Source organism: Chenopodium album, chromosome 1 (assembly GCF_948465745.1).
Source record: "Chenopodium album chromosome 1, dcCheAlbu1.1, whole genome shotgun sequence".
Taxonomy (NCBI): domain Eukaryota; kingdom Viridiplantae; phylum Streptophyta; class Magnoliopsida; order Caryophyllales; family Amaranthaceae; genus Chenopodium; species Chenopodium album.
Window position 1 is genome coordinate 83,911,114 of NC_137834.1, and position 16,570 is coordinate 83,927,683.

At 29.9% G+C, this 16,570-nt stretch overlaps 1 protein-coding gene across 1 annotated transcript; it reads right to left on the reverse strand.

The window, feature by feature from the left end:
• Positions 1-8,542: 8,542 nt before the first annotated feature.
• On the reverse strand, positions 8,543-10,482 carry LOC145623149 (putative xyloglucan endotransglucosylase/hydrolase protein 6). Its single transcript, XM_081676461.1, has 4 exons — positions 10,158-10,482; positions 9,884-9,984; positions 9,341-9,537; positions 8,543-9,169 (listed from the first exon to the last, which is right to left on the reverse strand). Exons 1-4 carry the CDS (start codon positions 10,336-10,338, stop codon positions 8,776-8,778), a joined length of 873 nt encoding a protein of 290 aa, XP_081532587.1. The 5' UTR covers positions 10,339-10,482; the 3' UTR covers positions 8,543-8,775.
• Between the last annotated feature and the right edge of the window lie 6,088 nt (positions 10,483-16,570).

Here is a 16,570-nt window from a genome sequence, read left to right on the forward strand (position 1 = left end):
TGGAGACTGGAAGAATTCTAATTGAAATTAAGTGACAAAAAGTCATCACTGAATATATATTTTCTCTTCTTGAGGTAAAATCTTTCTCTGTCTGAGTAAATTATTGATTAAATTGACATCTGCTTCCTATGGTTTGGTAAAATCTTGCTGCATTGTTTGAACCATGATGTTAAAGTCTAAAAAGAGTGGCTTTTTGTAAATGTTAATTTGAACCTCATCTGGTTTCTAGGGACATAAAAACATTTGTTGTATAATGCAGGGGAAGTTTCTGAATTGGGTTGGAAAATTTAAACTTCTGACGATAATTTCCTGTTGAATTTAGTATCTGTTGTATGGTGCTTTTTGATACTGCGTGCATGTGTATATAGACAGAAACTAGACGCATTCCCCTTTGATTTTGCCCGGTATTAGGAACCTTTATGCAGCTATGGTATCGGCTTGGATATCCTGAGAAATTTTCAACTTCTAAACTCTCTTCTTACTAACCTGTTTATAGTAGTATTCTTTTTGGGTCTTGGTGATAATCGGTTCACCAATAACAAATCTAGCAATAAAGTTATGTGCTTGTATTAAGGGACACCAGCGATACCATCCTGCTAGTAATAGATCACAAACTGGACTCTGTCTAAATTACTTCTGAACTTCTTCCCTTGCAAGTGCTACTGGAGACATGCTTATTATAGGCGACGATGGAACCATTTTTAACACCCCTGTTTCTTGAATTAGGAGCTCCTCAGGTTATTGATGTCATTTTATTTCTTAACAGGACACATTTGATTGGGGATCATTATTAAAGAATTGTGTTAAATACAGAAACTATCTTTCGATAGATTAGATGGGGATTATTTTTGAGGTAAATTCATAGAATGACCTGTTATTTTGAAACAACCTATAAATAAAACATGGCCTATATTTTAGTGACGGAGGAAGTATTGACTTATTTTTCCATTTTCCGCATTACAGCTGTACATTATGTCGTAGTATCATTAATTTTATAAAGAAGCATCTAAAGACAGTTGAATATTTGATTAGTTTGTGCTTCAGATTATTACCCTTTAGAATCGCCTATGTTCAGTATACACTACAGAAGTACAGATGGCTAGAGCAACTTCAGCTTTCTCAATCATCTATTTCTGCTGTACTGCGTTACATTGTAAAGCAGTTTCCAGCCCCATACGGTACGCACAGCAGTTGACACTTGACAGCATACATGTTAAAGTCTTAACAATTACAGTTACTTCTTTGGGAGGTTGTTAATCAAGGTTTAAACTAGTAGGCTGAGCTATCGATTGTGTAGTATATATTCCTGTAATTGCTGCTTTCAATGGGCAACACATAGGAAGATAACTATATGTACTAGGAACAACATCTATGATCAATTTTATCCTTGCTTTCGCTTGATTTGCTCCCTTCAACTATAGTGGAAGAATTTGCTACTATCTTAGTAGGTAGACTGGTGGAGTGAGGATTCACTTGATACAGAAGCTGCATAATCAATTAATCATGAGCATATGCGTTTTGACTTTTGAGAGTTATCACCGTCCATTGTTAGTCACTTTGTCGCAACCCTTCATAATAAATATTTTACCATGATTTCTCTAATTTACTCATATAACAGATGTCTTAAATTCTTAATTTCCCTCCTTTCTCTACCTTGGTTAAGATTGATAGAATAGATTATGAAGAGTTTTAGGTTAAACTATCAGTTCAATCTTTATTTTTTGCGTCTTTGCAGTACATGTTCTATAAAAAAAAAAAAATCCGCCTAAGCCTAAAACTTGTTCCTTCATTACAAAAGATGATGTTTCTACATTGAGACTTTGCATGTTTATGGACACACTATAAGTTCGAAATCTTTAAATGTAAGTTAAATCTTTGATAAAAAAAAAAAATAAAAATAAAAAAAAAATTACTCCGTACTATGTAAAATAAAGATAAACTCGTTCCTTAAAAATGTTTTCAAAAATTACTTGTACTGCCACTGCCTTCAGATCTGTACCAAACAAAAAATACAGGTTAATTATGTCCACAGATGAATTGATGGTTAAAACATATCAGACATTTTGTTAAGAAGTGAGAGCTACTTAACAACCCATTTACAGGATTGACAAATGTGTTACTTTATGAGCAGGTAATAATGTAACATATGCCCACTCATACAGTAATTTCTACGTCAATGTAGTTTAATTGGAGCTTGGTAGGGTCAAATTTTAACTTGTGTTCGTGTGGTTTTCTTTCGGAAAATATCTTGTGCCTACTATTTTAAATACGAATACAATAATGTACTCACAATAATTTATTCTCTACTACGAAGTATTAGAAATCACACACTTAGGTGTATCGAGTTTCCAAGTTTTTGGTGTTTAGAGAGCCACAAGGACAGGTGATGAGAATCGAACCAAAGATCTCTTGGAATCAGGAGAGGAACTCTAACAACTTGAGTTATCCCTCACTCTCAGTTTCCAAGTGAATATTCTTAATATTTTTTTTGCAATATGTTTAAGTTAAACATAAAAAATGACCATTTTTTAATACGTTCGAAATCAATATAATCTGTATTTTCTTTGTCACCTAATATAAATCGGTCAAGTTTATCATACATATACACTCGTTTAGTTGGCTAATTCCTTCCTTAAGAATTCATTTTTCTCGTCATTGAAAAAAAAAAAAAAAAAAAAAAAAAAAAAAAAAAAACCATGATCAGGTGAGATCTTATTTTTTTTTTTTTTTTAAAAAAAATTAATACCAGAGATCTTATTAATTTGACGTATACTATTTCAAAAAAATTATGTATTAAAAAATTGGTTTATATACTCTATTACTATAGACAAAATTGTGCAATATAGATTTTAAAAAATTAAAAAAAATAATAATAAAAATAAAAAAAGAAAAAGAAACGGGAACGTCTTATGAAATGGACCATTAACTATTGTCTATATGAACAAGGATACAACATTATTGACTCAACATTTCATTAATAGTGGTATTTTTTTTGTGTCCCTTGTGTAGTGTTTTCTACTTTTACATTCACCTCCCATAAAATTGCCTGAATTGCTACATTTGCGGCAAATGTGCATGTGTATTGAACTATTGGACCCTTTGTTGGTGCAAAATTGTAAATTGCCAAATATTTTTTTAAATTCCTCATTTATTAACATGATAGCAACTATACATGTCATTATTACACCAATCATCGTCTCCCATTATGATGAATGATCATTTTTAGCTACTAGAAATGTTCATACTAAGGTGGTTGAAACTTGAAACTTTGTCGTTCGATCTCAGAAGTATACTCAATTATCAAAGTATGACATTAAATTTGCATAGTGTTTTCAATATAATGACCATGTTTATTTGGAATTCACAAGAGATTTCAAAATTCAAGGTTCCATTTTTCAATTGTTTCCTTTGTAAATGGTATTGTAGAAAACAATTTTCTCAAATGCATGCAATGAACTGTTTTCCTAAGAGTGGAATACATCCTCCTTATTCTGATAATACGGACTACAGAGATAATAACAATTGAATAAAATCAATCTTACAACAAAGCTATGATCGTGTCATTCGTGTGTATATAACCTTTTCCTCTTCCAATCCAAATTGTTTTGTTTTACCACCTTATTCAACAAGAGGCCCATTGATTTTTTGTAGCTGTGAAAATAATTCTCATTTGCTTTATTATATTAATTTAGTAATTGAAGGATTCCTGCATGGATCCAAGAAACAACTTTTATTGTCTGAAACTCCCAAAATTGACCTTGAATAAATCCCGCCTTTTAAAATTAAAGATATTTAAGCACATTTGGTAGAAAGACGTGAACTAATTATTCCTAAATTATACTGATTTAAAGGTGAAAAAAATACATATAAACGGTTTGATAAAAAATTTTGGCATATTTTTTTTATATTATTATTATTGGCTCATCCTAATTAAAAAAGTGGATTTAGGAAAATCCCTCTTAGAATGAGGTCTTGGTGTGCTTTTGTTATAATTTTTACTCATTTCAGAAAATATAAGTTCAATAAAGGTTAATTTATGTGCAAATAAGAGATTTAAAACCAAGTAGTACAATATATAACTAAAATTAGTTCTAATAATAAAGTCTAATAAATTCAAATACATTTAGATAAGTCAGTTTAGAAAAAAGTTGAGATAAACTCAACTTTGTAAAAAAAATAAATGAATAGAACGCGCCATTGAACTAAATGAAATTTGACCCTTAGGTCATACATCTGAAAGGCACAGAGCTAGCTGTTTTATCCTCTGATCTTCTATTATGCTCATAACTTCATAAGCTTAGATTGAGCTGGATATATTGATTGTTATAGCTTAGTAGCTTACAATTGAAATACTTGATACTTCATTAGTGTGGTTATAACTACAAGAACAAATATATATTGTCACTTAAACAGTATACAATCACTTCAATTGGTTCAATAGTAGTAGATAAGGCCAAAAGTGGTTAATTATAAATGTTACTATCAGAGAAAGTTGGTATGCATGCATAGCTTAATCAATGAAAGGCTGGCTAAAATGACTAATAACTTCCATTTGATAAGAATTATTGAATATGTTATAGTCATTAATTAGTACCTATTGTTGTCTAGTCTAATCTGTACAACCCTTTTATGAGCCACAACTCCTTTTAAATGTTAGTTCACTTCACTTCCTGCTTATATGTTAAAAGTTATACAGCATTACAGTTGAAAAAGATATTGTTCTAACTTGCTTAATGGCGGCCATTAATTGTATTTTATTTGATTTCTTAGGTATTTAATTCTCACTAATTCATGTACTCTCCGGAATTGTTTTAATTAGTTGATACGTTAATGTCACATTTCCTCATTAAGATAACTAACATAATTGTGTACATATAAATTTAAAGAATTATAAACAAGTAAGCATTATCCAAAAAATATATGTGACATTAGAAGGCACACCAGTCATATTGATTGGATAGTGGTTACTAGATATAAATAGCTGATTTAAAATCATACATGCCCCTTATAGGCCCATATTCACTCATCACTCGTGCTCCAAATTCATTTAATTAATACTTCTAAAGTTTAAGGGAGTATAGGTGCATGGGATACGTATAGATTAAAATATATCTGTAATTTGAATACATTGCCGCCATGAGTGGTGTTTAGGTGGTGCGTATAAGTACTTCAATTGGATATGAGTATGAAAGAGGGACTATCCTAAGATTCCTAACCTATCACATCCGCCAAGTATATCTTAGTCTAGTGGTAAGGTTTGCATCTCATAATCATGAGGTTTTGTGATCAAACCCCATTAGAAACACTTTGGTGTAGGACTTTCCTCATTCTCCCGGCCCCCCCCCCCCCCTCCCCCTCCAAAGTGCCTAGTTTGCTACCCGAGAGGTTCCGGCTTAGTAGGACTTTTTTCCTTACCAACCAAAAAAAAAAAAAAATTGCAATACTGCATCCATTATATTAGTCATCTGATTATACCAACAAGGCAACAACTAGTATGTTATTATCCCTATTTCTCCGAAGAAAAAATATACAAAACTAGTATGTGACTCGACTTGGCTCATAACACTTGCATCCAAAAGCATGCACTGAGAGTCAGAGCTAGTGGTTCACTATTACGGTCTACGGAGTATAATTCATGGGTTCTCATTCTCTCGTTGATTTTTAACTCTATCGTCCTACGGAATACAGTTTACAGGTTTTTTTTTTTGTTTTTTTTTTTTTTTTTTTTTTTTTTGTCGTCATCATCATTTGTAATTTTAGTATAGATATACGTACAATAATGTCGAAGTTTTGTGGAAAAGGAAGAATAATTTGCATATATAGTAGTTATTCTATTAGAACTTTATTACTTTGTTTCAAAAAAAAAAAAAAAAAAAAAAAAAAAAAAAAAAAAAAAAAACTCCCACACAAAACTTGAAGCTAAGGGCTTATTCACGTTTACTGAACCGAGCTGAACCGAACTGAGCTGAAATAAATATTTTATGAGAGAGGGAAATTAAGAACTGAACTGAACTAAACTGATTGGAGCTGAACTGAAATTAAGTAAATTTGAACAGACCCTAAGGGCCTGTTCTGTTCCGTTGAAATTCAGTTCAGTTCAGCTCAGCTCTTAATTTATGTCTAATGATATTGCTAATGATATAAAGCCAAATTTCATTCTTTTAAGCTCTTATTACAACGACAACAACAACAAAAACAATAATAATAATAATAATAATAATAATAATAATAATAATAATAATAATAATAATAATAATAATAATAATAATAATAATAATAATAATAATAATAAGAAGAAGAAGAAGAACAATAATAATTGAAATAATAATACTAATAATAATAATCAATAAATAATAATAATAATCATCAATAAATAATAATAATAATAATAATAATAATAAATAGTATATGTGTTTAAAATGTTTAGAGGTTTCAAGTTTTTAATATATTTTCCATACATTTTATAATTATAATTATATAGTATATTTTTCGTAAATATTTTAATATGTACATTTGTATATACACATATGTATAGTAATAAATAATCAATAAATAATCAAAGATCACTAATCCGTAGTTAAAAGCCACTAATTAATAAGTTTTGTTCAGTTCAGTTCAGCTGAATTCAGTCAATCGGAACAGGCCCTAAGTTACAATAATTATATGACTCCAACTATAAAATTTCAAAACAAATCTTGCTTATGGACTTTCACATATACATACATAGAAACCTCTAATTCAAATTAATTAATTTCCTCTAATTCAGATTAAAATCTTGTTGTCCCACTATCTTTTTTATCATTATTATTAGACATTGCATTGTTCACTTCAACTAACAAAAATAATACATAGTATTAAGTAAAAGTAATTTTAGTTTAGTGAAATTAATTTCAGTTTAGTAAAAAAAAAAAAATTAAGTTCAGCAAAAATAATTTCAATTCTGTAAAAATAATTTACAAGATTTACAGCCTAGTAGTTTTGTAAGAGAATCAAAGTGCAAGCTTTACAAAATTTACACCCTATTCAAATTGTATTATATTGGTGATAATTGTAATTTTGTAAGAGAATCAAGTGCATGCAATCTCAATGGCAAAGCGAACTTCATAGTTGGAATATTGCGCACGATGGGTTTTTTTTTTTTTTTTTTTGTTTTTTTAAGTAAAATGCGCTACCATCGATCTATCGGTCATCTATCTCCACTGAATAACAAGGGATTATTGGTCATGACATGCTATATTATGGGGCATATTATTTACAATTTTGAGAGAAGCTTGATTGCTCTAGTTAATTTTTATTTACCTTACCTTCTTCAAATAGATTTAAATATCTTACGAATAAAGAAATGACAAGTATGTTTTTTTTTGTAACTCGTAAGAAAAGTCTCAGTAACACATAATTGTGCAATTATTAAGGTAATGAAATACAAATATTATAATTTACAATGTCAATAGATAGTAAAGAGAACATAGGCAGTAGATGAGCTATGTGAAGGTACACACGAACAATATGAACATGTAATTGGCCCAACATTAGACTATATTAGACTTTTCTTTCAATTATTCATATAAATTTATGGAATTTTTGTCAAAAACTACCTAATAAAGCTTAGATTTTGTGAGAAACTATGTAATAAAAAAAATGTTGTAAAAAACTACCTAATAAAAGGTAAAATGTTGTAAGAAACTACCTAACAAAATGTTTATTGTTATAAAATACTACCTACGCCGGAAATCCACCATTAACCCACCTCAAAAAACCCCCAAAACCACCGCTTTCACCCCAAAACCAACACAACCTACTTGGAATTGCCTTCAACAAGCCGAAACCACCCTCCAATCTCAAACCCAACACCTCTAACCCCAAAAATAAACATCTCGAACTACGAAATTAAACTACCCTCACCAACTCGGAATATCTTCTAACCACCCCAAAAATAACCTTACCACCTTGAAAAGCAACCTCTGTGGTGGTTTCGGGGGTGTTTTGAGGTAGCAACGCTTTAAAATTAGATTAACGGTGAAAATTCGGCCAAGAATAGTACATTACAACATTTTACCTTTTATAAGATAGTGTATTATAATATTTTTTTTACAAGGTAGTTTCTCATTAAAAATTATCATTATTACAAATACCATTTATTATTTTACGAAGGAGCCGCAAAAAGACTTTGCAATCAACATGAAAAGTGGAGAACTTAATAAATTTAGCATTTCAACGTACAACATCTTAGTTTGATTGGTACGAGTAATTTAAAATTTCCATGCATTCACGTGTGTTCAAGTATCAGTAGTAATGTTGTCTTGTTTTCATCCTCTAAATTCTTTGGTGAAAAAAATATACAGCAAGCTTTGGTCAGTTTGGTGGGGGTAAAGGATGAACATACATAAACTATTTAAGTGGTAGTGTGGTACCCAATTATATGCTAATATTGACCCCTCAAAATAATGTTTTGAATTTGATATTCAAGTACTACTCTTGACAAATTGCATGGGCTAAATTCGTTGCATGTAGACCTTAGCTTGGAATGTTATTCAATAGACAATGAAACTTGAAGTTACATTATATGTCCTTTCACATAAATAAGTATACAATCGATAAACATAGAGACATCACATATATATATATATTTCCACGTACTACATTTGATACATAGCACGAACATAACTGGAATAATAACATGTGGCACCTAAACATCTCTCTTATAGGAGAGTATCCAACCTTTGAGAATGTGAAAATAATCACTATTTTTGCGATTTACATATGCATTCTGATTAATTAATAAATCCCAGCCGAACACTCAGGGGGAGGAACAGGGAAACGCGATTTGTCATGGCAATAGTCGTAAACCATGTGGTTTTGGCGAACCCAACGATACAATCGTGCTTGCATAGGGGTTAGCTCTTGATAAGCTGCACCTTCCCACCAGTTACGAAGATTTGAGGCACAAGTCATTGGTCCTGGCATAGGACAACCATCTATTTCAAAGTCCCTATAATAAGCATAGAATGGGGCTTTGCTCCAATCAATTTTTTCCAATCCACCTCGTGTCGCCCAATCATCGGCTTCCCATAGAGTGGAAAACACTCCCATTGGTTGTGACTTAGGATATGGGATTCCCTTTGCTTCATTATTCTTGTACACTCTTATTGGAACTTCATCCACATAGAATCTACACATTCAACATTGTACAAATTATTAAAACAATGATAATACACCACATTATAAATTAATATAACTACGAAAACAAGCAAATTTTTCAAAAGACTGGGGTCAGCTGCATGAACCAAGAATGTCACACACATTATTAACAGTGGATAGACGGCATATTCCAATGACTTACACAGTGTGTTTGTGGTTCCAAAGAATGGTATATGTATGATAAGCCGCGGAAGGATCGAACCAAAGGTTAACTCTTTGCTCCCTGTCTCCCTTTCCATGAGCAAAAACATTCGTTTGGACCGTATAAGGTTGGCCCGTCCTGTTTCCCAAGAACTCGAAATCCAATTCATCACGTATAGTGTCTGTGTCTGAGTTCATCTGCATGAAATAATCACCATTTTATTTCCTTAATTAGCAACTTAATAAGCTTCTACAACCTTCGTTAACTATTATTTGCAACAAAGGAATATTTTATATCTCACAAATAATACTCCTTTGTTGCAAATAATAGTTTACGAAGGTAGTATTTTTTTTATTTTTTTTTTTTTGTCTCAACATGAGTTGGTAGTACAAGTATACACTTGTATATAGCTATATTCTATATATATCACATCACATCCTAATAGTATATATGTTTAGGAATAAACTAATTAAGATAAGCCTTTTAATAAACATTTTAATTTCTTTCTTTCTTCATTAAACTAATCTTTGATTATAAACTCACATAAAATGCAGTAACAGTTCCAGCTGAATCTCCTGGAACAAGCTTGATTTTCATGCTCACACGTCCATATAGATACTTATACTTCGAGGCGAATCCACATCCTACATCATGCCCAAATTAATGAAAATTAACATTAGCATGTATGTTTTCAAACAAAATTAGAAGATATAGTATAGTGTATTAAAGTTTTAGTTACAATAAAATTACATATACATGAATATTAACAAGAAATTTAGAATTAAAATGTGTATTAATTGTATTAATCATTACAAACCTGAGGATTGGTCAAGCTTAAGTTGAATTGCTCTTCCTCTTTCAACAGGCCTAATATGAGTATCAGCCCAAGTGACCTTAAAATCTTGCTGAAATGTTGCTGGTTTAGCTGAGACCGAAAGAGATAGTAACAAAAGTACATAGATGTAAACAAAAACAAGCATATTTCTTAGGAAGTTCATGGTAGTCGTCGTTGTACAATAAAAAATAATACTCTGTACTTCGTATAATATATAGTTTTCACTATGACATAACAAGCATATGTAGTATAATCTTATGTTGTGTAAGAAAGGAGAGAAATAGAGTGTTGGATGATTAAGAAAAGGGGAATGTAGTGCTTTATATATACATGTACATTTGTATAACACGTTAAAAAATACTTGAATTATAGTGATTTGACCGACCGGGCCGATTTAATTAAAGGGCCTTCATTTTCCATCCAGCTAATTGCAACCCATTATGAGGACCCGTATGTTTCCTCAGCTCTAGCTACTCGTAGTATGTATTGAGTAGTGTTAGCTACTTGATTGATATTTTCCTATTTTTTGTAATTATTATTTTCTAATAATAGTCATGAAATTAGTATGTTACTTTTCATATTCACCTCTTATTTTATCTTTATCTCCTACCATTATTCATTTTATTATTTCAATTTTGTTTTTTATATACTAGTATATATTGTTATTTGTGAGGGAGAAATAGCTCAGGTGGTTAAAGCTTCCCTCTCAATTTTAAGAGATTTTGGGATCGATTCTCATCACTTGCCTTTATAGGTCTCTAAACACCAAAAAAAAAAATGTTACGGAGTATATTATGGCTTCTACTATCTAAACTCAAGTACAAGTGTAATGTAACCTTAAATAGTAAAATATATTATTAGTTATTACAATGTATTATTACAACAATCTAATATAACAATGTGCAATTAGAACTGTAATCCATATATTACTGAGTATTTTTAATGGAACATTTTAGTTTGATATTGTGAGGAGAAAAAAAAAGACACGTGAGATAGCAATGAATCTAGGTAACATGATGGAAATGTATTGTACTACAAATTGTGGAATAAGTGTCGTGTTCTTTCAAATGAAGGCATAAGCCTTTATAAACGAGAATGACATTCAAGCAAAAGTTATACGGAGTACTTATCTTTAGTTTAATTTAGAGTGAAATAAAGGAGACCTTCCAAATTGTTTTAGAACTTGAGAGAAACGGGTTATTACAGAGTTTTTTTTCAAAAAAAAAAAATTAAAAAAAAAAAAAAAATTACTCCGTATTATGGATTACTTAATACGGAGTAGTAATAAACCTTTCAAAAAAAAAAAAAAAAAAAGCTCCTTAGTACTCCGTATTAAAAATTCAACCTGCAAATTGTAATACAATTAGGTGTACTTTTGCTTGGATTATATATAATGGATATAGAAAATTACATAAAATGATTGGTCTACAGCTATATTTGACTTTTTTTTTTTTAACAATGATTTAGATTTAATTCGTTCACTTTTATGACTTTTGTAAGTTGTAACTCAAGAACCATCTCATTATTTAAATAAAGAAAGAAAAAAATGTTTTTTTTATTTTCAGTTAAACTCTAATTAATTCAGTTCAGTTCCTAATTTCCATCTCTCGTAAAATGATAAGTTCAGTTCAGTTCAGCTCCAACAATTCAGTTCAGTTCAGCTCACTTCAGTAAACAAGAACAAGTCGTTATTCTCTTTTAAGGCATAAATCATAGGCTTTGAGTAAAATAAAATTGTTAATACCCTTATTAACTTTGAACTTTGAAGTAGTGGGTTTAGAGTTCAATTCTCAATGCCTCTAAGGGCCTGTTTTCTTCCGTTGAAATTCAGTTCAGTTCAGTTCAGCTCAGTTCAGCTCAGTTCAGTTCAGCTCTTAATTTACGTCTAATGATATTGCTAATGATATAAAGCCAAATTTCATTCTTTAAAGCTCTTATTACAACGACGACGACGACGACAACAACAACAACAACAACAACAACAACAACAACAACAACAACAACAACAACAACAATAATAATAATAATAATAATAATATTAACAATAATAATAATCAATAAGTAATAAATAATAAACATAATAATAATCATCAATAAATAATAATAATAATAATAATAATAATAATAATAATAATAATAATAACAATAATAATTGAAATAATAATAATAATAAAAATAATAATTGAAATAATAATACTAATAATAATAATCAATAAATAATAATAATAATAACAACAACAACAACAACAACAACAACAACAACAACAACAACAACAACAACAACAACAACAACAACAACAACAACAACAACAACAACAACAACAACAACAACAACAACAACAACAACAACAACAACAACAATAATAATAATAATAATAATAATACTAAAAATAATAATAATAATAATAATAATAATAATAATAATAATAATCAAAATCAAAATTAATAATAATAATAATAATATGTACATTTGTATATACACATATGTATAGTAATAAATAATAAATAAATAATCAAAGATCACTAATCCGTAGTTAGAAATCATTAATTAATAAGTTCAGTTCAGTTCAGTTAAGTTCAGTTTAGTTCAGCTGAGTTCAGTCAATCGGAACAGGCCTAAGACTCTACGCTCATAATCAAAAGAATTGAAATGGTCATTTATAGAGCCTTGAACCAATAGGGTGACTTTTAGATTCCTTTATTTTCTCTACTTTTAATTTTCTTTTCGAAAATAATTGGGTGAGTCGGAATCACAGTGACTCCAATCTGTCAGATATTAGATTTCTCATGTAAGATATTAGATTACTAATGTCATATATTACACTACTCATGTTAGATATTAGATTATTAATGTCAGATATTATATTATTAACATCATATATATATATAGAACTCACGATAAGTTTGGTTTCACGCAAAACGGTCTCTATTCTTTTTGTTGTTTTGTGAGTTTGTCTCATATTTCCTTCTTGCAAAATTTAATAGGACAAGTCACATAAACATCATTTTAAATTTCTTTTTCATAATCTTAAAAAAGAAGTGAATTATGAAAAGATGATGAAGATAAGGACTTTTGACGTTCCCTTTTAATTATTTTTTAAAAAATAAAAAAAATAAAAAAAAAAAAAAAAAAAAAAACCCTTCATTTTAATGTTTTTCACAAGCATTTAGCTTTAAATACAATTTAAAATTTAAATTTATTATCTTTCTTCATATATCTTACACATTAAAAAGCTTGATTTTTTCGGTTACACACAAAATAAAAAAAATCACAAAATTCCATATAAAAATAATGTACGACGGCTTTGTATAAAATAACATAATAGAGTGTAGTGTAATATCTTATTAACAAATTGTATTTATCACGTATAGTATAGTTTTCACATATTCTTTTGTACAATCATAGAGTAGAAAAATAGGGATCACATATTTTTAGATTATGAAAATGATGAAATTATTAGAATCACATCAAAAAAAAGAGGGAATCTATAAGAATTGGTATAACAGTAAATAGTCAAATTGGAGCTTTTGGACGGACTCGTGGCAAGTTTTGGACCAATCAAACAACGTTTTTATGACCAATTTGGCTCAATCCATTTGTTCTATATGAAGTTGGAACTATGGACTGTCGGCCAGCCCAATAGGCCCACTTTCCTGGCCCAGTACTGCAGTAAATAGGAATATCACTGTCAGAATGATTGAAGCCAAATGCATACTATGAGCAACGGATTTTAAAGGGAGGAACGAAAAAATGTATAATAAGGAGTATTTTTGTAAATACTCATATGTATAAATGAATGTATATTCTGGTATCATTCGATTATATTCTAGTATATAATATTATTGAACATACGATAATACTATATATGCATATTAAGTTGTACTAAGTTTATGCATAAATAATACCACTGAAAATTCAATGTTACTATATAAGCTTTCAAATCAGCATGTGGTCCCCCATCCATCACGTGAGACAATCTGACCAAAGAATAGGTGAGTTTCTATTGGGGTATTATATAGTTTGATAGGATAGAATATTAGCATATATTATCTTGTGTAATTTAGTTAATTTCCTAAGATCCTAAAATATCCTTTGATACTAGGACTAGGATTTGTAACTTCTATATAGTCCTGATTGTGGTTCTAATCCTTTAGTTCCACCTACTCTCTTTCTATCCTCTCCTCTTTTCTCTCTCTAGTCTCTACCTTGTATTTTAAACTATTTTAATTATTGTTGTGTATTTACACATAACATTCTTGCATTACTACTTTCCCGAATAAGTATATTTGGAGGGGTGTAAGACAAGATAAAATATCACACAATATAAAATAATATAACAAAATGTACTAGGAAGAAGGAGAAAGGAAAAGAGAGTGAAAAAATGGTGGGGTGTGTCCACCTTTTCTTCATAAATGGTTTTTCACATGCAAAAAAGACAAAAAAAAATTGGAACCATAACTACTGAGAGTATATTTTATACAACTGAGAATTTTTGTAAGTACCACTACAACTGTATTGTGTACCAGGAAAAGTGTATTTTATACCAGTAAAGCTCTAATGGTATTAATTGACAACCTAATGAGACATTTGAATTTTTTTGAAATACCACTTAAATTATATATTATACCGCTGAAAGTATATTTTATACCACTCAATCTACAAATAGCAAAATCTAAATCCCATATAAAATGACCAATATGTTCTTGCGAAATACTTCTAAACATCTCTCAACCCTCTCTGACTCTCTGTTTAGAACACCTCCTACTTTTCCAACTATGGGCCGGGCTTTGAGCCTTTTATCCAATAAATACATGCCATGTGTCAAATTATGTTTGTTGGCCCATTACCACGTGTTTAATGCTATGTGTCTGCCACGTATTTGTGTTAAAATGGTAATTTCACTCAAAAAGTAGCGGTTCATCAATCTTATTCACAAGATAAGAACAAGTCCTTGAGATGAAGTTTATTTGATTTTTAAAGTATTGATTGATGATTTTGTTGACGTTTAAAAATCAGAATTGTCCGGTTTTTGTCCTCGACATTTAACAAAAATGAATATGAACTTTTTCTATTTTTTCAATAACATTTTTAGTGGATGTTAGGTTGGTGCGTTTTTATTAGTAAATGTACATGTACTATGCTTTAATTTTTCAATACTTGAGTAATTGAGTTTAAATTCAACTTGACGTTCTCATAAAATATTTATTGCTTATAGCAATCATTATATTTTACTTTTTCATGTAGAAATCAAATTTCTCTTTCAATTGTAATATTATTTATTTACTTATTTTAAAATACATGAAGAAATTTGATTGGACATTATTTTAATGTATCATGAGATTAGTATTCATAATATAACGTATCAGAACCAAATAAGTTTACACCAAGTTAATTCATGTCGATCATACTGAAACAATCAAATTTAAAATGAACTAAGGGTCTGTTCTCATATCTTTATTTTCAGTTCAGTTCAGTTCATTTTAACTCCTAATTTCTCTTATAAAATAAGCATTTCAGTTCAGTTCAGCTGAGTTCAGTCTATGAGAACAAACCCTAAATGACCCCAAATTATTAGGGTCCTTCTCTCAAAAGCTAGGATGATAAATATCAATTCACTTGAATAATGATACTCCTTCCATTACCTTTTTTTTTTAAAAAAAAAAAAAAATAATAATAATAATAATACTTTATTCGTTTTTGTTTTTTCTAAAGATTATAGAAAAAACAAAAATGAATAAACTATAAAGTATCAATTAATAAGGCCTTGCGGTCCATGTGAATATGTGACGAACCGAACAATCTGCGCTTGTGGCCTGTGTCAAGATGATGCTGAATGGTCCAGTTTGGAAATGACATGAACTTTGCTTGTTTACAATGATGAAATATTTGGAGGCCCAGATAATTAGGCCTGCTGTTTAGGGTGTATCATGAGCCCACCATAGTACCGAGGCAACAGATTTTAGAGGCCCAGATAATTAGGTGCTTTTTTCACACTCAACTACATAAAACTACCTTGTCTACCTATACTTCAGTACACTACGGTGTAGTCCGTAAACGTAGACATGTACTACAGTAAAAACACATTCGTAATCGGTCGTTCTTTATTTACTAGTTGACACGTTTTTACTTTGTCATTATCCATATAATAGTATATTCTTTTATTTGATATACTACTGTAATTTATATATGTATGGAAAATTATACTTTTGTGTGATGTAAATAGATTTGTTCCGATTAATAACTTTATAACATTAGGTTTTGGATTTGCATGAGAATGAGGTATTTGATCGTAAGGAGTGGAGAAGGAAAAAAATTTGTGGATAACTATACGAAATAATCTCTTTTGGTTCACGCAGTTAACCCCACTTATGGGATTAACACTTTGATTGATTGA